At 44.3% G+C, this 27218-nt stretch overlaps 1 protein-coding gene and 1 pseudogene across 2 annotated transcripts in view; both read left to right on the forward strand.

Annotated features, from left to right (window-relative positions):
• Window positions 1-27218, forward strand: part of KIF24 (kinesin family member 24) — a 116298-nt gene that overhangs the window by 79657 nt on the left and 9423 nt on the right. For both annotated transcript variants that reach the window (XM_066256888.1, XM_066256889.1), the window contains 5 exons: window positions 1549-1636; window positions 14370-14491; window positions 15319-15424; window positions 21103-21174; window positions 23904-24013. In XM_066256888.1, coding sequence (XP_066112985.1) covers window positions 1549-1636; window positions 14370-14491; window positions 15319-15424; window positions 21103-21174; window positions 23904-24013 — 498 coding nt within the window. The remainder of the gene's footprint in view (window positions 1-1548; window positions 1637-14369; window positions 14492-15318; window positions 15425-21102; window positions 21175-23903; window positions 24014-27218) is intronic.
• On the forward strand, window positions 8099-10823 carry LOC136323682 (large ribosomal subunit protein bL19m pseudogene; annotated as a pseudogene).

The raw sequence follows: 27218 nt of genomic DNA on the forward strand, positions 1-27218 counted from the left end.
AGTCTCTAATGCTCCTAAGCCAATGCAATGGCCACCCCCAGAAGCACATCCATCTTTATTCAAGGAAAAAAACGTGGTCTATTAGTAATTCAGTTGTTTCCAAAACAACTCAAAGACAACTCCCACCATACCATTCAAATCTAACTTTACACCAGCAAGAAACGAGCTTCCAGGAAGACAAGATGGCGCTGGAGTAGGCAGACGTACCAACATCTACCTCCCAGAACCAAAGTGGATTACAAACTAATTTTAAGAACTATCATCTGGAAAAACCAACTTTGGACTAAACTAAGAGGACTCTTCAACCAAGGAACACTGAAGAAGCCACACCGAGACTGGTAGGAAAAGCGGAAACATGGAGAGGGCTGCCCAGCTCCCTGGAGCAAACGGCAGCCGGGAGAGACTCGCGTGGAGGGAACTTAGTGTATCCCAAGGTTTTCTTTACCATGCCACAGTCGCAGAGCTCCAGGGAAAAGCAACCTAGTCTCATCTCTCCAGGCAGAGGAGAACAGAAGCTCCATGTCTACACATGCTGCAGATGGCTTTTCCAGTCTACCTGAATCATTACCAGCTAGAAGCAGCGGTCATTGGGACTTGGACGTGAGCCGCAAAGTATAGAATTGTGACAACAATTCCAGTGCCATGCGGACTTTTCCTGGATGTGGACTTTTCCTGGACTCCTGCTCCTTGTGATAGCTCCTAACAGACTGAACTGGGGTTGGGTTGCATTTTTCAGGGATTTGGCATGGTGTTGGGGCCAACTTGGACTTGGTGAACATGTTAAGGACACTACTCTTTTATGGATTCTTGCTGTATTGGCCAAGAGTTTGCTTAAAGGCTTTAATCACTGTAAAAAAAAAATAGAGGACTAGATAAAGAAGATGTGGCACATATACACCATGGTATACTATTCAGCCATAAGAAATTATGACATCGGATCACTTACAACAAAATGGTGGGATCTTGATAACATTATATGGAGTGAAATAAGTTAATCAGAAAAAAACAAGAACTGCAGGATTCCATACATTGGTGGGGCATAAAAATGAGACTAAGAGACATGGACAAGAGTGTGGTGGTTATGGGGGGGGCGGGGGGAGGGAAGGAGGGAGAGGGGGAGGGGTACAAAGAGAATTAGATAGAAGGTGACGGAGGACAATCTCTCTTTGGGTGATGGGTATGCAACGGAACTGAATGACAAGATAACCTGGACATGTTTTCTTTGAATATATGTACCCTGATTTATTGATGTCACCCCATTAAAATAAAAATTTATTTATAAAAAAAAAAAGAAAGAAACTAGCTTCCAGCCTCTTCCGGAGAACATAGGTGGGACAAGCGAGAATCAGGTATAGCTCTTTGTTAACTAGGCAGGTGAGGTGGGGGGGTTGGGTCCAGCACCTCTGTCCCCAAGATATATCCAAATTGCAAAATACTCTGTCCATATTTCAGTCCCCAACAGGGGAGTGATGGAGTGGTTTCTGGCGAGGCAAGAACAAAGTGTTATACAGCAGCTGTGTCATACCAACCATGTCCTTGCATCTGCAGGCTCTTTGCAAGAGAAGATAGCAAGCATGTGGTACAGATTGTGGGACTGCAAGAGATTCAAGTGGATAGTGTGGAGCTCCTCTTAGAGGTAACTTTCTCTCTTTACTTCATCACCGGAGCAGCCTAAATCCAGGGAAAGAATTCATTTTGCTATGTAGTAAGTATAATGTAATGGACTCAGATTTAGGCAAAGGGCAGTGGCAAGTACACCATTTTGCATTCATAAATGTGAGTCCTCTTAAGATACTTCCTTTCTCTATAAAGTGGTTGTCTCAATGCCATGGTAGTGGGAGATAGGGCACATTGGGAGAACCTAATGCACAAGAGGATACTCTTAGGCCAATTTTTTAAAGCCTACTAATGTGTATTTCTCTGGTAATGGGTCGTCCAAGGTCACTGTTGTTGTTTTTTTGTTGTTTTGTTTTTGTTTTTGTTTTTTTTTAACAGAGGCAGAGAGAGAGGGATAGACAGACAGGAACGGAGAGATGAGAAGCATCAATCATTAGTTTTTCATTGCGCGTTGCAACACTTTAATTGTTCATTGATTGCTTTCTCATATGTGCCTTGACTGTGGGCCTTCAGCAGACCAAGTAACCCCTTGCTCGAGCCAGCGACCTTAGGTCCAAGCTGGTGAGCCTTGCTCAAAGCAGATGAGCCCGTGCTCAAGCTGGAGACCTCAGGGTCTCGAACCTGGGTCTTCCGCATCCCAGTCCAACGCTCTATCCACTGCGCCACCACCCAGTCAGGCCAAGGTCACTGTTTTGTGCTCGAGGGATCACTGACTCGGCTGGAGCGTGCCCCTCTTCCCCTTAAGGCATGTGTGAGAAGCAATCAATAAACAACTAAAGTGCCGTAATTACAAGTTGATGCTTCTCATCTCTCTCTCTCCTTGTCTGTCTGTCTTTCTTTCTCACTAAATAAATAAATAAAATAAAGGTTTAACCTTTTTTATTGTGAAAAATAGCACTATACAGAAAAATGCATAAAACCTAGATGTGTACAGTATGAAGAAACAAGCACTCTCATATTAAACTACCCACATTAGTAGAACATTGCAGCACCCCACAAGAACCTGTACAACCTCCCAGTCATATTTTTCTATTATTCTGACTTTTCTGCTAATCACATTCTTGTTCTTTGTTACAGTTTTATCAACTAAGTTTTATCCATAGATGTAGCTTAGTTACCACCTGTTTTTTTGTTTTGTTTTGTTTTGTTTTCCATTTTTCTGAAGCTGGAAACAGGGAGAGACAGTCAGACAAACTCCCGCATGCGCCCGACCGGGATCCACCCGGCACGCCCACCATGGGGCGACGCTCTGCCCACCAGGGGGCGATGCTATGCCCATCCTGGGCGTCGCCATGTTGCGACCAGAGCCACTCTAGCGCCTGAGGCAGAGGCCACAGAGCCATCCCCAGCGCCCGGGCCATCTTTGCTCCAATGGAGCCTTGGCTGCGGGAGGGGAAGAGAGAGACAGAGAGGAAAGCGCGGCGGAGGGGTGGAGAAGCAAATGTGTGCTTCTCCTGTGTGCCATGGCCGGGAATCGAACCCGGGTCCTCCGCACGCTAGGCCGACGCTCTACCGCTGAGCCAACCGGCCAGGGCACCACCTGTTTTTTAATTTTGTATGAATGGAATTACATTGTATGTATCCTTTTGTCTTTTGTTACTTTTGCTCCACATTATACTTTTGAGTTCCATCTATATTTTTGCATATGGCTGTGGTTTTGTTCATTTTTATTTGTAGTTAGTATTCAATCATATGAATTTAGCATAATTTATTTAACCATTCCACTATTAATGAACAATTGGGGTTGTTTCTATTTGGGGCTCTTGTGAATATTGCAGCTGTCAGTGTCCTTATACATGAATTTCAGTACATAGCATATGAGTTCTCTGGGTTGTAGTTGTAGAATGATTGGGTCAGAGGACATGCATATCTCCCACTTCACTCAGTTTGCCAACTGTTTTCCAAAGTGATGTACACTCCCTCGGCAATATATGAGCTATTTCATTGCTCTTTATCCTCTCCAACACTGTCTTTGATTTTTGAGTTTTTGACTGTTTGAAAGTGTTTATTATATCTTTAATTTGTATTTTACTGATTAAGGACAAAATTGAATAGCCTTTCATATTTTTAAGTTTTATTTTTTTATTTTATTTTATTTTTTTAATTTATTCATTTTAGAGAGAGAGAGAGAGAGAGAGAGAGACAGGGGGGAGGAGCTGGAAGCATCAACTCCCATATGTGCCTTGACCAGGCAAGCCCAGGGTTTTGAACTGGCGACCTCAGCATTTCCAGGTCGACGCTTTATCCACTGCGCCACCACAGGTCAGGCCGAAAATTTATTTATTTATTTATTTTTTTTTTTTTTAGAGAGGAGAGAGATAGAGGGAGAGAGAGAGACAGAGAGGGAGAGAGAGGAGAGAGAGACAGAGAGAGAGAAGGGGGGAGGAGCTGGAAGCATCAACTCCCATATGTGCCTTGACCAGGCAAGCCCAGGGTTTCGAACCGGAGACCTCAGCATTTCCAGGTCGACACTTTATCCACTGCGCCACCACAGGTCAGGCGGTATATTTTTAAGTTTTAAATTTCCTCTTTTGGGAATGCCAGTCTATATCTTTTTCTCATTTTTGAGTTGTCTGTCTTTTACTGATTCATATACTCTGGGTATGAGTTTTGTCAGTTTTGTGTGTCATAAGTATGTTGTCTTGTTCTGTGGCTTATTCCATCTAAATTGTTCCATCTTTCTAGTTCCATCCTGTTTTTTAATGCTTGCTTGAGTCCATGTTAAATCAGAATCTCTCAAGGGTGAGGCCCAGATACAGGTATTATTATTTTATTTGGGGGGGTATGGTTTTAAATTGAAATATAGTTCACATACCATAAAATTTACCTTTTTAAAGTGTACACCTCGGTGGGTTTTTTTAGTATAATTTTAAGATATAATCCACATACTATAAAATTCACCTTTGTAAAACCTTTTTTTAAAAAAATTATTTTTTATTTTTTACAGAGACAGAGAGAGAGATAGATAGGGACAGACAGACAGGAACGGAGAGAGATGAGAAGCATCAATCATCAGTTTTTTATTGCAATACCTTAGTTGTTCATTGATTGCTTTCTCATATGTGCCTTGACCGTGAGCCTTCAGCAGACCTAGTGACCCCTTGCTTGAGCCAGCGACCTTGGGTCCAAGCTGGTGAGCTTTGTTCAAACCAGATGAGCCCACGCTCAAGCTGGCCATCTCGAGTCTTGAACCTGGATCCTCTGCATCCCAGTCTGACGCTTTATCCATTGCGCCACCACCTGGTCAGGCTGTAAAACCTTTTAAAATATACAATTGAGTGGTTGTTTTTGTTTTGTTTTGTCTTTTGTATTTTCAGAAAGTTGTACTGTCATCAGCAATATCTAATTCCAGAACATTTTCATCATATCAAAATGAAATCCCATTCCATTAGCCAATTATTCCTTTATTTCTCCTGCCCTCAGTGCCAGGCAACCACTAATTTTTATCTCTACATATTTTCTTATTCTGGCCATATCATATAAATGGAATCATAATAATATGCAACCTTTTATCTCTGGCTTCTTTCATTTAATATAATATTTTCAAGTTTTATCTGTGCTGTAAAGTGTATCACTATTTTTTAATGGCCAAAAAATATTCTATTGTATGGATATATTTTATTTATTTATTAATCAGTTGAACATGTAGGTTGTTTTCAGTTTTTGGCTATTATGTATAATGCCAAGCACAAATTTTTGTGTGGAAATATGTTTTCAGTTTTTTTGAGTATATGCTTAGGAGTAGAATTTGTGGGTCATACTTTTTGAGGAACTTCAAACTCTTTTCCTAAGTGGCTACACCATTTTTACATCCTCACCAGCAATATATGAAGGTGGGCATTATTTTAAAAGTTCCCCAGGTGATTGTAACATATAGCCTTCATAGTCATTCTTTTTCTTTTTTTTTTCTTTTTTTCATTTTTCTGAAGCTGGAAACGGGGAGAGACAGACAGACTCCCGCATGTGCCTGACCGGGATCCACCCGGCATGCCCACCAGGGGGCGACGCTCTGCCCATCCGGGGCGTCGCTATGTCGTGACCAGAGCCACTCTAGCGCCTGAGGCAGAGGCCACAGAGCCATCCCCAGCGCCCCAGCCATCTTTGCTCCAATGGAGCCCTAGCTGCGGGAGGGGAAGAGAGAGACAGAGAGGAAGGAGAGGGGGAGGGGTGGAGAAGCAGATGGGCGCTTCTCCTGTGTGCCCTGGCTGGGAATCGAACGCGGGACTTCTGCACGCCAGGCTGACGCTCTACCACTGAGCAAACCCGCCAGGGCCCATAGTCATTCTTCTAGTGCAGCGGCTCTCAACCTGTTGGTCGCGACCCCAGCGGGGTCGCCTAAAGCCATCAGAAAATACATAATGCATATCAGGTATTTATATTCCGAATAATAACTGTAGCAAAATTACAGTTATGAAGTAGCCACCAAAATTATTTTTTGGTTTGGGGTCACTGCAACATGAGGAACTGTATTGCGGGGTCACGGCATTAGAAAGGTTGAGAACCACTGTTCTAGTGCCTGGTTGGCAAACTGCGGCTCATGAGCCACGTGTGGCTCTTTGGCCCCTTGAGTGTGGCTCTCCCCCAAAATACCATGTGCAGGTGCTACCTCAATAAGGAATGTATCTACCTATATAGTTTTAGGTTTAAAAAAATTTGGCTCGCAAAAGAAATTTCAGTCGTTGTACAGTTGATATCTGGCTCTGTTGACTAATGAGTTTGCCGACCACTGTTCTAATATATCCAAAAAGCCTGGCTGGAGTCAAAGGGAGAGGAGCTGGAAGGACATGCTGGGTATTTGACATTACTCACCTTTAGAACAGCTTCACAATATACTCCCCTCCATGGACTTGGGTGCATGAAATGGCAGGTGGCCTGCCATTGATAAGCTTTTCTTTTTTCTTTTTTTTTTTTTTCCTGAAGCTGGAAACGGGGAGAGACAGTCAGACAGACTCCTGCATGCGCCCGACCGGGATCCACCTGGCACGCCCACCAGGGGCGATGCTCTGCCCCTCCGGGGCGTCGCTCTGCCGTGACCAGAGCCACTCTAGCGCCTGGGGCAGAGGCCAAGGAGCCATCCCCAGCGCCCGGGCCATCTTTGCTTTAATGGAGCCTTGGCTGCGGGAGGGGAAGAGAGAGACAGAGAGGAAGGAGGAGGGGATTGAGAAGCAGATGGGCGCTTCTCCTATGTGCCCTGGCCGGGAATCGAACCTGGCCCCCCCCCCACGCCAGGCTGATGCTCTACCGCTGAGCCAACCGGCCAGGGCCGATAAGCTTTTCTTTAACAGTTTCTTTTTCCTGAAACAAATAGGTAAATTTTGTTTAAGGGATGGGACCTCATATTTGTATGATTATTAGATACCTGTTTCTGGGATCCGAAACCTGAAGATAACACCTCAAGTTATGAGTGTGACTGTTTTGAGGGTCATCTAAGTCTTAAGAGCCAAGAAGAGCCCCTTGGATTGCAAAGGCAGGCACAGAACAAAAGTGTGGGAGATACATGTTGAAGAGTCTCCCTGAGATTGTGACCATTCTTACCTGTCCAGAGCTCCCTTTACTGTGGAGTCCTCAGGAAATTATTTCTCATTCCCTTGGCCCCACTTTCCCCAGCCATTTGTTCTTCTGGCCAGGAGTTTCAAAGGGTTTGGTCCTTATGATGCTTTTTGTCCCTGGAGATTAGACCAGTTTAATGGGAAAGGAGCAAACACTACAAGGAAGTCCTTTCTCCTTTGCTATGGGCCATAACTGTGCTAATGGGCAATCTGGTGTCAAATCACACGCTTGCCCTGGAAGAGTTTATGGCACTGCTCTATCCTAAGGTATCTTTCTTAAGAAAAATCAGGAAGAAGTTTGTTAGTCAACATATTATTGCCATTGATACCCTCTGTCTATAGTTTGGACAAGAAGGAAGCTAACTGAAGTCAAGGTAGAAAGTTGGTATAAATTATAAATATTTGACATGGTTACTCTCATAAACATTTATTGACTCGAAACACCAGCACTTGCTAACTCAGATGTCATGCTTTCACTATCAGGTGTCACTGTTCATGCTCACTCAGGTATCACCCATGTGTTTGCTCAAGTGTCACCACAGGTATCATCTTCAAGTGTTACCCTCACAGATCACCCTCAGGCTCACTCAGATGTGGCCACTTATTACCTGCCTCACAACTGGCAGCTTTATTTATTTATTTATTTATTTATTTATTTATTTATTTATTTATTATAGTTTCCTTGATTGTAATTGGTAGCAGAGGCCCACATAGCAAGAGCTTGCTTTGTAAGCTTTAGCTGTATGCCGATGACAGCTAATTAATCTATGCATATTGCCTATCTTACTGAAGTTCTCATAGTCCTTCTTTGATATTTGTGCAGGAAACTTAGTGATTAAAGCTATGTAACCAGACAGAGCTGGGCCCCTGTGCCATGTACCCTTAAGCATGTCCTTAACTTTTCTGAACCTGAAGTATATAGATGATAGTAGATGACTGGGCCTGGTAAGAAAGAAGGAAATGAAATAACATACATGAAATGTTTACAGTGATGCTAGCTCAATTTGTCACATGTTATTCTTATCAGTAAATCCCTGAATATTCCCAGTGCCACAGAACTCGGCAGTTTTCTCTACTTTCTCCCATCCAAGTATATACTAACCAGGCCCAGCCCTGCTTAGCTTCCAAGATCAGAGGACATCGGGCACATTCAGGGTGGTATGTCTCTTCTTTCTATTGCAGCATGTTCCCATTTCACTACTCACATAACATGTTTTGTCTGAATGCCCTACATTTAGAAACTTGCCATATAGACTTTAGTTATGGAAGAAGGAATTTGAAAAGGAGAGGGAGGTATGAGAGGAAAAGGGGGCCTAATTATTTTTAAAGTGATTGCATTAATTCTGCTCTACTCCTAGACTTTTATTTCCCCCACATAAATTTTTTTTCTCTTTATTCTCTTTCTCCCTCACTCACTCCTTTCCTTCCTTCTTTCCTTTCTTTTTCTTTCTCTTTCTCTCTCTCTTTCTTTCTTTCTTTTTTTTTTCTTTAGTGTACATGCGATGGTGGGGGAGACAAATAGGAAGGGAGAGAGATGAGAAGCATTAACTCATAGTTGTAGCACTTTAGTTGTTCATTGATTACCTTCTCATATGTGCTTTGATCAGGGTGGGAGAGGGTGCTCCAGCCTAGCCAGTGACCCCTTGCTCAAGCCAGCAACCTTGGGCTTCCAGCCAGCGACCTTTGGGCTCAAGCCAGCAACTACATGGGGTCATATCTATAATCTCATGCTCAAGTCAGTGACCATGCACTCAGGCTGGTGACCTCGGGATTTTGAACCTGGGTCCTCAGTATCCCAGATTGACACTATCCATTGCACCAACACCGGGTCAGGCTTTTTCCCTTATACTGGGCAGCGCATGGAATCTTATGTTGATCTATAAAACTCTTATTTCCCCGTGAAACTAATTGTTTTACATTTGTGAAAAATAGTTTAAGTTTTGGAAGTTTACATGGAGATGTAGGTTCCTTAGTATTATTTTTTTAATATTTATTGAAAACTTACTATGTGCCAATTATGGTACTAAGTACTATACATTGTTATCTTTTTAATTCTCGTAAGTAACCTCTGAGAGCATTGGAACTGCCAGGGTGCTGCTTCCTACATCAGCCTCTTTCACCTGCCAGGCCCTCATGGGGCTTGGGCCCGCAGCAGAGTGCTAGACTTTCCCAGCCCAGCAGGCCCCGCTGCCTCCAAAACCAGTCATTATGGACCAGCACAGTCCCCTGCACCAGGAAACCAAGTTCTTGAGTCCTGAATTTATTTCTTCAAAAGGAAGAACAAATCCTCTGAAATTTCAAATAGAAATAAAAGATGTGTTAGAACAGAGAAAAGTACCCCACAATGTGGAGTTCTCTGTTGGAATCATTCCTCATGTTACTACAGCCAATGTGTGCCAGTGGGAAAACCAGCCAGTTTCTGGGGACCTGCATCCAGAGATCAGGAACAGGAGTTGGAGCTACTTTTATACTTTGTAATACTATTGAAGGAAAAGGTGTTGGGATTTGTTTTGAACTTCCTAGAATTCAGAAGATCCAGGAGGTCAAATTAGAGAAAGAGCTCAATGATAGCTTGTTATATTTACGAGATGCCCTTCCTGAATACAGCAACTTTGATATTAATATGAGGCCAACAGTATAAGAATCTAGCCAAGAAGATCCTGTTAATAAGCTGAAAGTAAAAATAAAGCCTACACCCTGGTCCAAACGGTGGAAGCATCCAAAGTTTAATAGTAAAGGAATCAAATTGATCTTTATTTAACTGAAGGGCAAATGAAAGCAGCTCAGAAATGGAGTCAGCCATAGCTTGAATTGATATGATGAGGAAATATGATACTTCAAGAATTGAAGCTGCACCTGACCAGGATGTGATGCAGTGGATAGTGTCAGCCTGGGACGCTGAGGACCCAGGTTCAAAACCCTGAGGTGCTCTGGCCGGTTGGCTCAGTGGTAGAGCGTCAGCCTGGCGTGCAGAGGTCCCGGGTTCGATTCCCGGCCAGGGCACACAGGAGAAGCACCCATCTGCTTCTCCACCCCTCCCCCTCTCCTTCTTCTCTGTCTCTCTCTTCCCCTCCCACAGCCGAGGCTCCATTGGAGCAAAGATGGCCCGGGCGCTGGGGATGGCTCCTTGGCCTCTGCCCCAGGCGCTAGAGTGGCTCTGGTCACAACAGAGCGATGCCCTGGAGGGGCAGAGCATCGCCCCCTGGTGGGCAGAGCGTCGCCCCCTGGTGGGCGTGCCGGGTGGATCCCGATTGGGCGCATGCGGGAGTCTGTCTGACTGTCTCTCCCCGTTTCTAGCTTCAGAAAAAAAGAAAAAAGAAAAAAAACAAAAACAAAAAAAAACCCTTAGGTCACTGGCTTGAGCATGGGCTCCTCAGGCTTGAGCGTGGGATGGGATCATAGATGTGACCCCATGGTCACTGGCTTGAGGCCAATGTCACTGGCTAGATAGAGCAAGTGGTCCCTGGCTCGGCTGGAGTCCCTGGTCAAGGCACATAATAGAAAGCAATCAATGAACTAAGGTGCCACAACTATGAGTTGATGCCTCTCATCTCTCTCCCTTCCTGTTTATCTCTCTTCATCTCTCTCTTTCACTAAAAGAAAAAAAAAATTAAAGCTGCAATATGGGATGAAATTGAAGCAGTGAAAAGGTCTTGATCTGAACATGTATTTAGGTCCTTGCAGAGGACATAGTGACTCTCAGAAGATTTTTTAAGAGATCAATTTAATTTTGTATGTAAAGACATAGTCATTAAATCAACTAAGCATTCATTATTTTATGAGTACTATTTAAAAACAAAATAAAATTATAGGCCCTGGCCGGTTGGCTCAGTGGTGGAGCGTCGGCCTGGCGTGCGGAAGTCCTGGGTTCAATTCCCGGCCAGGGCACACAGGAGAGGCGCCCATCTGCTTCTCCACCCCTCCCCCTCTCCTTCCTCTCTGTCTCTCTCTTCCCCTCCACCAGCCGAGGCTCCATTGGAGCAAAGATGGCCGGGGCGCTGGGGATGGCTCTGTGGCCTCTGCCTCGGGCGCTGGGGTGGCTCTGGTCGCAGCATGACGAGGCCGAGGATGGGCAGAGCATCGCCCCCTGGTGGGCAGAGCATCGCCCCCTGGTGGGCGTGCCGGGTGGATCCCGGTCGGGCGCATGCGGGAGTCTGTCTGGCTGTCTCTCCCCGTTTCCGGCTTCAGAATTTTTTATTTAAAAAAAAAAAAAAAATTTTTTTTAAATAAAATAAAATAAAATTAGCATAGCATTTTATTACTTTAAAAGGAGAAATTTTTAAAAAATTAACCTATGAGATGACCATTTTATAGATAAGAAAATGAGACTCTAAATAGTTAAGTGATTTGCAAGTGTTCACACATTGCAAGAGTTCACACAACCATGTATGAGGGCTGGCATGTGAATCCAGATAACCTAATTTAACTTGAGTTGTATGCCATTTACAAGTTTGTCGATGATCTTCACAAACTGCCTCATTTTTTTACTCTTCAGAACTCAGTTGCTTTATTCCACAGTTTCTGAAAAGCATGGTGATTTCAGACTGTTGTTACTGATGCTGAGGAAACTGGACCAAAGACAGAAACTCATGCCTTCCCTAAAAGGCATTTAGTCAGGAAAGGTTGCCTCAACATGTTAGGTTTTCTGAGATGCACTCACCAGGTACCTAGTACTCTATGATAGACAAGGTATAGTGAAAAGCCAAGTGCAGAACTCTGTAGTAGAACCCCAGAAGCCAGTCTTTCTTGACTCCCCTGTGGGTGAATTTCACCACAAGGCCATCCTTTCAGCTTCCTGTCAATATCCATAGTTCTGACCAAGTACAGTCCTTAGTCCTTCAGAGCTCACAGGCCCAGCAGAAGTATCATCGTTACTCACCTGGCACAGGGCACTTGGCTTCTATCCCTTCCTGACAGTATTTCACCTATGTGACCTTGGATAACTAACTTAACTTCTCTATGACCCCTCCCTTATCCAGCAAGCATTTTGCTTACACAAATATGGAGATTTAAAAGATCTGTCTTGTCTCTTCATGGGGTTTGTAAAAGACAAAACAAAATGATGAGTACCCTAAAACTCTAGGAGGAAATGTACCAGAATCTTGTTAACTCTGGGATTATGGAAGGTGTATATTTTTTTCTTCATCCTTTTCCTGTATTTGCCACAGGAAGCATGTCTTAATTTTCTAATACAAAAAGAAAAGTTTGATAAAAAGAACAATGCAAATCTAACTAAGGTGATCCATAATCATTGCATTATAGTCTATATAAGCATGAAATCAGGGCTATAGGGAGAAGCTAGGATAAGGAAGTGCGTTTAAACGGGATGGTTCAGTCACAGATATAGCCTTAAGTGACCTAGCCAGCCCACATCTAAGTTTAGTTAGTTATACTTTGTCTTGGCACTTGCCCCACTCAGTGTAAGGGATTACTGTTCTAACTTTCCTGATTTCTGATTAGCAGCAACATGCTATCCATGAAGTTGATAATAAATTAACAGGCTTTTCTCATTACAGAAGAATTTATGGTAGTCCCTTTAAACTTTTAGCAAGCAATTTACAAAATTAGTGCATTCACAGTATGACTCTAAATTCAATTCTAAAATATACTAATATAATTCTAAATCTCACCTACAATTAATCTTTAGGAACATAACTATTGTTCAGATCATGGAGGAACTTATTCAAATTTTTTTTTTAATTAAGTGAAAGGAAGGCAGAGAGACAGACTCCCGCATGCACCTGACTGGGATCCACCTGGCACCCCCTGTCACTGGGACTGCTGCTCTGCCCATCTGGGACTGCTGCTGTCTTGGTTGGCAATCAAGCTATTTTAGCACCTGAGGCAAGGCCATAGAGCCATCCTCAGTGCCCAGGGCCAACTTGCTCGTGTCACTCGAGCCATGGCTGTAGGAGGGTATGGAGAGAGAGAGAGAGAGAGAGAGAGAGAGAGAGAAGGAAGGGGAGAGGTGGGAAAAGCAGGTGGTCGCTTCTGTGTGCACCCTGACCAGGAATCGAACCTGGGGACTTCCCCATTCTGGGCTGATGCTCTACCGCTGAGCCAGTCGGCCAGGGCCAGTTAGTTCAATTTTTATCTTTTATTTTTATTTTTATTTATTTTTTTAATTCATTTTAGAGAGGAGAGGGAGAGACAGAGGAGAGACAGAAGGGGGGAGGAGCTGGAAGCATCAACTCCCATATGTGCCTTGACCAGGCAAGCCCAGGGTTTCGAACCGGCAACCTCAGCATTTCCAAGTCAACGCTTTATCCACTGCGCCACCACAGGTCAGGCCAGTTCAATTTTTAAAAAGCACAAGTCCCTGCTTATTAAGATATTTTGTGGCTTATTGTGGAAGTTTGACTCTGTCAACTTCCACATACATTCTGGATGTAGAATTTGGTTCTACCACACAACAACTGTTTGTAAGAAAATCAACCTCTGAGTTTATTTCTCAATTGTAAACTGGGCATGATAATCATACTCACCTCATATTAGACTGTTGTGAGAATTCTATCAAATAATATATTTAAAGTTTTTCACCTTTCTGATTCTCAGCAATTAATACTCCTTTCCCTGTCCAAAATCAGGGCAGTATGTTTATATATGAGTGTGTTTTTAGTGGCTAGAAGTCAATCCTGAGGCTTTACCTCCTCTCCACCATTCCCTGTGGCCAGAGGGACCCAAGTTAATCTTTATTCCTCTTTGGAGGGGCATTGGTCTCAAGGGAAATCATGGGCTCATGGCAATTGCAGTAACTCATCACTTCCATGTTCCCACACATCAGGCCTGACCCCCTTTATGACTGCATCCTGGTGGAACAGGTGGATGTTCTATCCTTTGCTTCAGTTACTAAGATAGATGGGTATTATGGGACCTTTGCTTTGGAGCCAAGTTATGCCTTAGAGATTTTTGTCAGGCTGAATCCATCAAAGATATTAAAAAATAAATGAGATCAAGAAGTAAATTAGCTTTCAAGCTATTGAACATTCTCCCCTAAGATTAGTATTCCATGTTGTTTTCATTGCTGTTGGGTACTTACTCTGTATGATATAGTGTTTAGGCAGCTTTCAACATGAAGGGGGAAAAAATTGCAGTGTACTAACAAAGTTACACATCTGGTGTCTGTTGCATTCAGCCCACTCTTGGGAGCCGTAGGACTTTGTTTCTCCCTGGGGAAGTCACCCTATGGATTTTATTTTCCAGGTGATTTTGAAGGGCAGCAAGGAGCGCAGCACCGGGGCCACTGGAGTTAATGCAGACTCCTCCCGCTCCCATGCTATCATTCAAATTCAGATCAAAGATTCAGCCAAGAGGACTTTTGGCAGGTAAGCTAGAAATATTCAGGGAACAGCATTGTCTGCCCTTTCTTAATGTGACTTTGAAATATGTGTTATCAACAACAGGACACCCTGCCACCATGGAGTTCTTTATTTCAGGGATACAGAGTAGAGTTGTTAGCCCTGAAATAAATCATTGTACTAAAGTGCCATCAGTTGATTAACCATGAAGTAATGGCCTATTGTTGGTCAACCCTAACTTATTAAAAGGGACATTGATTGCTTCTAACATGAAACACAGAATCAGCAGAGGAATAGCAGAGAATGCATCTCAGAGAGCTTACAGGCCAAAAAAAAAAAAAAAAAAAAAGGAAAATTAATCCATCCTTCTTGAAAGAAGCCGTAAGACAATTGGGTACATTCATTGCTTCTCTGGTGCTATCTTAGCCAACTCTGCCACACTGATGGATGAGCCTATCTCACCTCTGAATAATGAGTCTTTTTTTCTTTCTTTCTTTTCTTTTTTTTTTTTTTTTGGCTGGAAAGCAGCCCACAAAAGTTTCTATTTAATTATCTAAGTGGGTCCCCTAAGTGATTTACATTGTGGTCACTTAGCCTTATGGAAAAAATGTTTTATTAATTTCAGTCATACTTTCTCACAAATGATTAAAACCAATGGAATTGTCTGGGTGAACACTGCCAGCAGCAGCAAGCAGATCAGAATCTTGCAATACTTTTGGAAAGCTGACAGTAATGTCTTTTTTCCCCTAAGTATAGGCCAGTGTTAATTTCTTCCGGCTGTCACAAAATGCTGACTGATGTGAAAATAAACCAAAGCTCCAAAGATGTCGATGCCTACTATGTCTTTTCTCTAGGATCTCTTTCATTGACTTAGCTGGCAGTGAAAGAGCAGCAGATGCTAGAGACTCGGATAAACAGACAAAGATGGAGGGTGCAGAAATTAACCAGAGTCTTCTGGCTGTAAGTGTTTGAAAGATTTTTTTTTCTTTCTTTCTTTCTTTTTTATTTTTTGTATTTTTTCTGAAGTGAGAAGCGGGGAGGCAGAAAAACAAACTCCCACATGCGCCCAACTGGGATCCACCCAGCATGCCCACCAGGGGGCGATGCTCTGCCCATCTGGGTGTTGCTCCATTGCAACCAGAGCCATTCTGTCACCTGAGGCAGAGGCCATTTAGCCATCCTCAGCGCCCAGGCCAACTTTGCTCCAATGGAGCCTTGGCTGAGGGAGGGGAAGAGAGATAGAAAGGAGAAGGGGAAGGGTGGAGAAGCAGATGGGTGCCTCTCCTGTGTGCCCTGGCTTAGAATCAAACCCAGGACTTCCACATGCTGGGCCAGTGCTCTACCACTGAAACAACCGTCCAGGGCCTGAAAGCTTTGATCTAAAAATCTTCTTGAGTCCTGGCCAGTTGGCTCAGTGGTAGAGCATCAGCCTGGCGTGCAGGAGTCCCGGGTTCGATTCCTGGCCAGGGCACACAGGAGAAGCGCCCATCTGCTTCTCCACCCCTCCCCCTCTCCTTCCTCTCTGTCTCTCTCTTCCCCTCCCGCAGCAGAGGCTCCATTGGAGCAAAGTTTGCCCCGGCGCTGAGGATGGCTCTGTGGCCTTTGCCTCAGGCGCTAGAATGGCTCTGGTTGCAGCAGAGTGACGCCCCAGATGGGCAGAGCATCGCCCCATGGTGGGCATACCGGATGGATCACGGTTGGGCACATGCGGGAGTCTGTCTGACTACCTCCCCGTTTCCAACTTAAGAAAAATATAAAAATCTTCTTGAGAGATTTTGCCCCTCGTTAACATGCAGCCAGGTGGGTGAGGGTAGGACAGAATCAACAGAGCAAGGGCATGCTCTTATCTGGCAGTAAATTCCAGGGGTGGAAGTGGAGGCTGCTCAATCTGATTCTCAGCAATTCTAAGCCACTCTTCCCTTCTCTCCCTGTTTTCTCTTCCTCTAGTCATTCCTTGTCATTTAGGAGTAGAGAAGTATTTTTGAAATGTTTAACTTAGATAAGCTTTTTCCCTCTCATCAAGTTTTAAAATTGTATTACTTTTTCAAACTTATAAAATGAGAACAAATTTTGTGTGTGTGTGTATGTGTCAGAGATAGAGAGAGGGACAGACAGACAGGAAGGGAAAGAGATGAGAAGCATCAATTCTTGCAGCATTTTAGTTCATTGATTGCTTTCTCATATGTGCCTTGACCAGGGGGCTACAGTAGACCAGGTGACCCCTTGCTCAAGCCGGCGACCTTGGGCTTAAGCTGGTGAGCCTTGTTCAAACCAGATGAGCTAGCATCCAAGTCAGCAATCTTGGGTTTTGAACCTGGGTCCTCCATGTCCCAGTCCGACACTATCCACTGCGCCATTGCCTGGTCAGGCAAAACGAGAGCAAATATTAAAATGATCTCCCAAATACTTGTCACTCAGCTTCAACATGTGAAAAATCTAACCAATACTTTTCTTTCCCTAGTTCAGGGGTCCCCAAACTTTTTACACAGGGGGCTAGTTCACTGTCCCTCAGACCATTGGAGGGCCAGACTATAAAAAAAACTATGAACAAATCCCTATGCACACTGCACATATCTTATTTTAAAGTAAAAAAACAAAACAGGAACAAATACAATATTTAAAATAAAGAACAAATAAATTTAAATCAACAAACTGACCAGTATTTCAATGGGAACTATGCTCCTCTCACTGACCACCAATGAAAGAGGTGTCCCTTCCGGAAGTGCGGCGGGGGCCGGATAAATGGACTCAGGGGGCCACATGCAGCCCGCGGGCCGTAGTTTGGGGACCCCAGCCCTAGTTGAATTATTTTAAAGTGAGTCATTATGCTATTTCTTCCACAAGTATTTCTTTATGTGATAAGGACTCTTATTTTTAATATAATTATGCTATTTTCATACCTAAAGAAATAATTATTGGCCCTGGCTGGTTGGCTCAGTGGTAGAGCGTCGGCCTGGCATGCAGAAGTCCCGGGTTCGATTCCCGGCCGGGGCACACAGGAGAAGCGCCCATCTGCTGTTCTCCACCCCTCTCCCTCTCCTTCCTCTCTGTCTCTCTCTTCCCTTCCCGCAGCCGAGGCTCCATTGGAGCAAAGATGGCCCAGGCGCTGGGGATGGCTCCTTGGCCTCTGCCCCAGGCGCTGGAGTGGCTCTGGTCGCGACAGAGTGACGACCCGGAGGGGCAGAGCATCGCCCCCTGATGGGCAGAGCATCGCCCCTGGTGGGCGTGCCGGGTGGATCCCAGTCGGGCGCATGTGGGAGTCTGCCTGTCTTTCCCCGTTTCCAGCTTCGGAAAAATACAAAAAAGAAAAAAGAAATAATTATTTAATGTTATCTATTATCCATTAAGTATTATAGTTTCTCCAGTTATCCCATAAATGTCTTTGTTTTTACAAAAATAATTTTTTTAAGATTTAGTTTATTTATTTTGCAGAGGTGGAGCAAGAACTAGAAGTATCAACTCATAGTTGCTTTACTTTAGTTGTTCATTGATGACTTGTCCTACGTGCCTTGACTGTGCAAGCTCAAGGTTTCCAACCAGTGACTTCAGTATTCCAGGTTGATGCTCTGTCCACTGTGCCACCACAGGCCAGGCCCGTAAATGTCTTTTTATAGCTGGTTTGTTTAAATCAAGATGCAAATGAGATCCTTGGATTGCTTTTGATTGCTGTCTCTCTTATTCTATATAGTTGTTTTCTCTCTTTCTCTATTTTTTTTGTTTGTTTGTTTTTTGGGGTTTTTTTGTACTTTTCTGAAGTGAGAAGTAGGGAGGCAGAGAGACAGACTCCCACATGCACCCGACCAGGATCCTCCCGGCAAGCCTACTAGGGGGCGATGCTGTGCCTATCTGGGTCGTTGCTCCGTTGCAACCGGAGCTATTCTAGTGCCTGCGGCGGAGGCCATGCAGCCATCCCCAGTGTTGGGCCAACTTTGCTCAAATGGAGCCTTGGCTGCAGGAGGGGAAGAGAGAGATGGAAAGGAGAGGGGGGAGGGTGGAGAAGCAGATGGGTACTTCTCCTGTGAGCCCTGGCCAGGACTAGAACCCAGGACTTCTTTCTACACGCGGGCCAACGCTCTACCACTGAGCCAACCGGCCAGGGCTTCTCCCTCTGTTTTTGTTTATTTGTGTGTTTTCTCATATCAATGTATATGTTTAAGAAAACTAGTCAGTGTCCTTTAAGATTTCCCACAGTCTGAATTAGGCTGACTGCATTCCCATGTTGCTGTGTAACATGGTACTCTAGCTTATATATTTTTTAAAGTAGTTAAGATCTCTATTTGTGCTGTTCGGTATGGTAGCAATTAGCTACATGTGACTATTGAGCACTTGAATTGTAGTGAGTGTGAACTGAGATATATTCTGACTACAAAATACAAACTGGATTTTGAAACATCTAAAATATCTCTTTTTCCATATTAATTACATGCTGAAATAATCTTTTGGATTTATCAGATTAAAATATATAAGCAAGATTATATATCTAATACTATAGTTAATATATATTAATGTGGATATTAGAAATTTATTTTATTTTTTTTAACTTTATTCAGTTTTTTTAGAGAGAGAGAGAGAGAGAGAAGGGAGAGGAGCAGAAAGCATCAACTCTCATACGTGCCTTGACCAGGCAAGCCCAGGGTTTTGAACCGGCGACCTCAGCGTTCCCAGGTCAACACTTTATCCACTGTGCCACCGCAGGTCGATATTAGAAATTTAAAATTACAACTATGGTTTGCTTTTGTGGCTCACATATTTCTACTGGTAAAGTACTGATCTAGAGGAGTGATCAGATTTAGGTTCTATTTACTTTGGCAAGAATAATTCATGACTCAGTCTTAGACTTCCTATAAAAAACATCAGGAGGTACAGAATGTCTGGTTGTTTCTTTTTGTGATTTTAAGAATTAAGAAAGTCTGACCAAGCAGTGGCGCAGTGGATACAGCGTTGCCTGGGACACAAAGGACCCAGGTTCAAAACCCTTAGGTTGCCGGTTTGAGCACAGGCTCACCAGCTTGAACGCAGGTCAGTGAGTTGAGTTTGGGATCATAGACATGACCCCATGGCCGCTTGCTTGAGCCCTAAGGTCACTGGCTTGAAGCCCCAGGTCACTGTCATGAGCAAGGGGTCACTGGTTCAGCTGGAGCCCCCAAGTCAAGGCACATATGTGAAAGCAATTAATAAACAACTAAGGCCTGACCAGGCGGTGGCGCAGTGGATAGAGCGTCGGACTGGGATGCAGAGGACCCAGGTTCGAGACCCTGAAGTCGCCAGCTTGAGCGCGGGCTCATCTGGTTAGAGCAAAAAGCCCACCAGCTTGAACCCAAGGTCACTGGCTCCAGCAAGGGGTTACTCGGTCTGCTGAAGGCCCGCGGTCAAGGCACATATGAGAAAGCAATCAGTGAACAACTAAGGTGTCGCAATGTACAACGAAAAACAAATGATTGATGCGTCTCATCTCTCTCCGTTCCTGTCTGTCTGTCCCTGTCTATCCCTTTCTCTGACTCACTCTTTGTCTCTGTAAAAAAATAAACAACAACAACAACAAAAAAAAAAACTAAGGTGCCACAGTGAAGAACTGATGCTTCTCATCTCTCTCCCTTCTTGTCTGTCTGCCCCTCCCCTTCTAAAAAATATATATATATAAAATAAAAAATAAAAGAATTAAGAAGAGCTCTCGCCCGATAGCTCAGTTTGTTAGAACATTGTCCTAAGGTCTAGTGTGCGGAGGACCCGGGTTCGATTCCCGGCCAGGCACACAGGAGAAGCGCTCATTTGCTTCTCCACCCCTCCGCCGCGCCTTCCTCTCTGTCTCTCCCTTCCCCTCCCGCAGCCAAGGCTCCATTGGAGCAAAGATGGCCCGGGCGCTGGGGATGGCTCCTTGGCCTCTGCCTCAGGCGCTAGAGTGGCTCTGGTCGCAACATGGCGACCCCCTGGTGGGCAGAGCATCGCCCCTGGTGGGCGTGCCAGGTGGACCCCAGTCGGGCGCATGCGGGAGTCTGTCTGACTGTCTCTTGTCTCTCCCTGTTTCCAGCTTCAGAAAAATGAAAAAAAAAAAAAAAAAAAAAAAAAAAGAACATTGTCCTAAAGCACAGAGGTCACTAGTTTGATCCCTGGTCAGAGCACATAACAGGAACAGTTCATGTTCCAGTTTCTCTCTCTCTCTCTTCCGCTCTCTCTAAAATCAATAAATAAAATTTTTTTAAAAAAAAATTAAGAAAGATTCAAATGTTTTCAACCTAATTCCTCCATTATAAAGTTTCCTGTCAGCCTTTTCACCTAATGGTTTTAGCAGCCATTGATGGACATCAGTTATATCCATTGTTTCACTATGGATTCCAAAATGGTGATATATTCCTTTTTTTCCCATTGATTTGAGAGAGAAAGAGAGAAGAAGGGGGAATGAAAAAGGGTAAGGGAGAGAGAGAGAGAGAGGGAGGAGGGAGGTACATCAGCTCATTGTTCCACTTAGTTCCATTTAGTTGGGCACTCATTGCCCTGACCAGAGATCGAACCTGCTACCTTGGTGCACTGATATAACATTTTATCCACTGAGACACTGTACAGGGCCTGACATTCTTTTGACTGTAAGAAAAGTCTGATCTGTTACTCTCGTTGCATCTACTTGATGTGCTTGTTTGCAGCTGAAGGAATGTATCCGAGCACTGGATCAGGAACACACCCATACTCCCTTCCGGCAAAGCAAATTAACTCAGGTAAAGTAAAATGTGAGTTTTGAGTTTGTTCTGGTTCACTTATATATTCTTTCTTCCATTCATTTGTTCATTCAGCACAGCATCCATATGTAAAGAAATCTTGTTGATTCAGGAGTCTCTGATCCTTTGCAGGGAATGTGGTATAGCTGTGCTTGGTACTTTCTTAGCTGTAAGACTTTGACCAGTGTCAAAAAATAATGGCTGCAGTTAAAAAGAATGATAGATTAATCCTGGCCGGTTGGTCAGTGGTAGAACGTTGGCCCAGCGTGTGGAAATCCCGGGTTTGATTCATGGTCAGGGCACACAGGAGAAGCGCCTGCCTGCTTCTCCATCCTTCCCCCTCTCCTTTCTCTCTGTCTCTCTCTTCCCTTCCTGCAGCCAAGGCTCCATTGGAGCAAAGTTTGCCCGGGCACTGAGGATGGCTCCATGCCTCTGCCTCAGGCGTTAGAATGGCTCCAGTCGCAATGGAGCAACGCCCCAGATGGGCAGAGCATCGTCCCATGGTGGACATGCCAGGTAGATGCCAGTCAGGCGCATGCAGGAGTCTGTCTAACTGCCTCCCCACTTCTAACTTTGGAAAAATACACACACATAAAAGAATGATAGATTTTGGCATGTACTGATAGGAAAGATGATCAAGACCTATAATTTAAAAATATGAAATGAGAAAAAACTACACAGAAAAATTATGTGTTTATTAACTGATTATTCTGAGTGGTAGAACTATAGGTAATTTTTTCTCCTGTTTTTCTATCATGAAAAATGTGCTTCATATTTATTAACAGAAAACACCAATAAGTCAGCATCTGTAACAGCTGCAGAAGATAGTTCATGGAGGGGTCTGCCTTGGTACAACCAGCTGTGAAGATAGTCATGGTGTCTCTTGTTGCTTTCTTCACCCAATCCTGGGCACAGTGGAGGACATACTAGGTGGAGGGCAGTCTAGGTGAAGATCTGTGTGTTCTGGGAGAGGTTTTCACTCTGTGTAGCTAGAGTAGCAGCTCCACAGGGATTGGGGCAGAGTCTATAGTAACATAACTCCTTAGTAGGCAGAATTGGTGATTTATGGGTTAGATTGTGTCTTCTCAAACATGATTTCAACCAGGAACCTAGGAAACCCTTTTTTTATTTTTGACAGAGAGAGAGGGACAGACAGACAGGAAGAGAGAGAGATGAGAAGTATCAATTCTTCGTTGCAGCATCTTAGTTGTTTGTTGATTGCTTTCTCATATGTGCCTTGACCGAGGTGGGGGAGCTACAGCAGAACTAGTGACTCCTTGCTCAAGCCAGCGACCTTTGGGCTTAAGCTAGCGACTATGGGTTAAGCCAATGACACCACACTCAAGCTGGTGAGCCTTTACTCAAACTAGCAACCTTGGGCTCAAGCCAGCGACCCTGGGCTTTAAAGCCAGCGACCATGGTCACTAAAGCTAGTGACCATGGGTTAAGCCAGCAACACCATGTTCAAGCTGGTGAGCCCGTGCTCAATCGGCGACCTCAGGGTTTCTAACCTGGGTCCTCCATGTCCCAGTCCAACGCTGTATCCACTGTGCCACCGCCTGGTCAGGCTTTAGGAAACCCTTCTTATGGATGATTAGTCCTGATTCTGACATTTGCTCTATTATTATTAGTAGTAGTAGTAGTAGTAGTAGTATTTGTGAAAGAGAAAGAGAGAGATGGAGAGAGGGGACAGATAGGGACAGACACACAGGAAGGGAGAGAGATGAGAAGCATCTATTCTTTGTTGTGGCACCTTAGTTGTTCATTGATTGCTTTCTCATATGTGCCTTGACCAGGGGGCTCCAGCAGAGCCAGTGACCCCTTGCTCAAGCCAGCAACCTTGGGCTCAAGCCAGCAAGTTTGGCCTTCAAGCCAGCAACCTTTGGGTTCAAGCCAGCAACCCGAGGGTCATAGCTATCTATGATCCCATGCTCAAGCCGACGACACTGGGCTCAAGCCAGTGACCTCGGGGTTTTGAACCTGGATCCTCTGTGTCCCAGGCTGATGCTCTATCCACTATGCCACCACCTGGTCAGGCTGCTCTATTTTTTAAAACAAGTTTCTCGTACCAGAAAATGTAATAATAATAATTCAGGCAGTATATACAAGTACAAAGAAGATGGGGTACCTGAAAATCCCATCTCCCAGTGACAACCACTACTACATTTTGGTGAACATCCTTCCAGGCATCTCTCTGCCCTATATCCTCATGAGGATCCACTTACAGAGTTACAGAATCATACATTTTTCACTCTAAGATAGTTTTAGATTTTTCCATGTATCTAAGTACAGATATACATAATTATTTTGAATGGTTGTATTCAGTTTATGATTATCTGGTTGGTTCCATATATAGACTCCTAGATTTTCCCAACCAATAGTGCGTGCATTTTTTATATTTTGATACCTATTACCAAACTGCCCAGTACATGGGCAGTTTAGCAGTGTAGGAGACAGCACATTTTCCTAGGCCCCCAGAGGGCAGGGTATCATGAATCTTTTTTAATCTTATGAGGGAAAAATGTGTTCATTTCTCTTAACGGTTTGTCTGCATTTCTTTGATTAATGATAAAGTAAGTACCTTTTTTTGTATGTATTTATTAGTTATTTGTGTTTCTTCTTATGTGAATTGCCTTTTTGTAGACAGGGAACTATGGCTGACTGTCCAATAGTAATCAGTATGCCCTTTGTTCGCTGACCTCACTGGGCTTGTTTTCTGTTTTGGACAGGTCCTCAAAGACTCTTTCATCGGCAAAGCCAAAACCTGCATGATCGCCAACATTTCCCCAAGCCACATGGCCACTGAACACACTCTAAATACCTTGCGCTATGCTGACCGGTGAGTCCCTGTCAGGTGGCAGACCGCACACTCATGCACGTGCGTGTGTCTATCTGCCTTGTCTCATACGTACATTGGTATCTAACCTTGAGCTCCACAAACCTATTCTTGGGGAAGTGATCCTACCACCAGGGTTTTGTGCAGTTGGCATTTGAAAAATGTGACCTGGTAGGCCCTGACATTTTACAGGTGTGAATGGGACAAGAGGAAGGTGACACATTCCCTTGTTTGGGAGACAGCTCCATCAGTGGCTTTTAAATGGCTAATGGGAGATGAAATATTTCTCTGGAGTGGAATCTTCCGACTAGCCTCTGTCCTAATTGTAAGGGATAGAATACATATTACTTGTCAAGGCAGAAGCACTTAGAAGAGACCAACCCAGACATGTTACAGATGGATAAACAGGCCCAGAGAAGGGCAGGAACTTTAAAAGGGCTCTCTGGGAGCTGCTGGCAGAGCTAGTACTGCTCTAGTATCACGTTTCCTATGGTGAATGAAGATGCTCTCATTACCTTCCTTTTCTCTGGCTGCTTTGCTGCTTTGTCCTGTCTTACAACCTCCTCTTTAGTCTCCCTGAAGTTGTCTCCAAGGTTAAAAAACTATTTGAGGGAAACCTTTTTTTTTATTACTGTTGAAGAATCTTAGTATCCGTGGTATTTTATGGAACTCATTGAAAAGGAAAGATGAGCTATCATTTAAGTTCTGCGAGAACAGAAAACTTAACCACTTTTTCTCCACTATATCTCTGCTGCCCAGACAATACTTGCTACCTAGTAGATGCACAAAAAATATTTGTGAATGAGAGGAGGAGCTCCTTCTCGGTGTCTAGACTTGAGTGAGGCCCTTTGTGTGCCTTATATAAATAGGAGAGAGTTGCACCCTGGCTGGATAGCTCGGTGGGTTAGAGCATTGTCCCAGTGCACAAAGGTTGCCAGTTCAATTCCCAGTCAGGGAACATACAGGAACAGATCAGTGTGTCTGTCTGTCTGTCTCTCCCAACCCCCTCCCTTCCTCTCTAAAAATTAATAAATTTTAAAAAATTAAATAAATAGGAGAGAGCTTACAAAGTGGTTTCAAGAGTGGGCTCTGGGCTCTGGTCATGTGATTAAGTAGATAGAGCATTGTCCTGGTGTGCTGAGGTCACGGGTTTGATCCCCACTCAGGGCACATATGACATATGAAAAGCAACCAGTGAGTGTATAACTAAATGGAACTAAGTGAAACATGAGTTGGATGCTCTTCCCTCTACCTATCTCTTTCTCTCTGTTTCTCTCTCCCCCCCTCTCCTCCTCTCTCGCTGCCTCCCTCCACCTCCCTTAAATCAATAGAAATATTTTTTAAAAAAATAGAGTGGGCTCGGAGTCATACTGTCTGGGCCAGTACCCTGCCTCTGGCCAATAGCTAGCTGAGTTCCCTCGGACAAGTTTTCAACTTCTCTGAGCCCCAGTTTTCTTACCCAAAAGGGGGTAATAATAGCACCTACCTCATATAACAGTTATGTGGAACCAATGAGGTAATATGTATGAAGAGCTTAGCACCATGCCCAACACATAGTGAGGAGTCAATGTGTGTTCACTTTAACAATAGTGATATTGCCTGACCAGGTGGTGACGCAGTGGATAGAGCATCGGCCTGGAATGCAGAGGACCTGGGTTCAAAACCTTGAGGTCACTGGCTTGAGCGTGGGATCATAAATATGACCCCATGGTTGCTGGCTTGAAGCCCAAAATCACTAGCTTGAGCCCAAAGTTGCTGGCTTGAGCAAGGGGTCACTCACTCTGCTGTAGCCCCCTGGTCCAAGGCACATATGAGAAAGCAATCAATGAACAACTAAGATGCCACAACTAAAAACTGATGCTTCTCATCTCCCTTTCTGTCTGTTTGTTCATCCCTATCTGTCCCTTTCTCAGTCTCTCTCTGTCTCTGTCACTAAAAAAAAAATTTAATAGGTCCTGCAAATAAGTTTCCTGAAGAAGGTTTTTCCTTTATTAAGCGATTTCCTAATGCAAGCACCCTAGCACTGCTAGAAGAAAGTGGCTACTTCACGAACTGAGATCAGATAGAATGGGATGATATAAAATTGTTTCCAAAAAACCACTATGTCATGAAGTTCTTTTCCCCCATGTATTAAATACCCAACTTCAACAATTATGAACTCTAAGCCAATCTTGTTTCATAACCCCACCCAGCCCCCAAATCATAGATATGTCAATTGCTTGAATTTCATCATTAGACACAGAGAACAAGTAATTCCTCTCAATGCTCTTAAGTAAAGGAAGATGGAAATAACCCTCTATCCTAAGGGAATATATTGAGTACAATTGAGTTTTTCCTTTTTTTGTATTTTTCCTAAGTTAGAAGTGGGGAGGCGATCAGACAGACTGCCACATGCACACGACTGGGATCCACCTGGCATACCCACCAGGGGGCAATATTCTGCCCATCTGGGGCATTGCTTCCTTGCAGCCAGAGCCATTCTAGCGCCTGAGGCAGAGGCATGGAGCCATCCTCAGCACCCAGGCCAACTTTGCTCCAGTGGAGCCTTGGCTATGGGAGGGGAAGAGAGAGACAGAGAGGAAGGAGAGGGGGAGGGGTGGAGAAGCAGATGGGCGTTTCTCCTGTGTGCCCTGGCTGGAAATTGAACCCGGGACTTTCACACACCGGGCCGATGCTCTACTGCTGAGCCAACAAGCCAAGGCTGAGAAATTATTTGAAATAATCTTGGTTTTAAAAAAAAAAGAGTTTGCTTGACCAGACGGTGGCGCAGTGGATAGAGCGTCGGACTGGGATGTAGAGGACCCAAGTTCGAGACCCCGAGGTTGCCAGCTTGAGCGCGGGCTCATCTGGTTTGAGCAAAATCCCACCAGCTTGAACCCAAGGTCACTGGCTCCAGCAAGGTGTTACTCGGTCTGCTGAAGGCCCACGGTCAAGGCACATATGAGAAAGCAATCAATGAACAACTAAAGTGTTGCAATGCGCAATGAAAAACTAATGATTGATGCTTCTCATCTCTCTCTGTTCCTGTCTGTCTGTACCTGTCTATCTCTCTCTGATTCACTCTCTGTCTCTGTAAATAAATAAATATTTTTTTTAAAAAAAGAGTTTGAGGCCCTGGCTGGTTGGCTCAGCGGTAGAGCGTCGGCCTGGCGTGCGGGGGACCCGGGTTCGATTCCCGGCCAGGCCAGGGCACATAGGAGAAGCGCCC

This window comes from Saccopteryx bilineata, chromosome 2 (assembly GCF_036850765.1).
Source record: "Saccopteryx bilineata isolate mSacBil1 chromosome 2, mSacBil1_pri_phased_curated, whole genome shotgun sequence".
NCBI lineage: Eukaryota > Metazoa > Chordata > Mammalia > Chiroptera > Emballonuridae > Saccopteryx > Saccopteryx bilineata.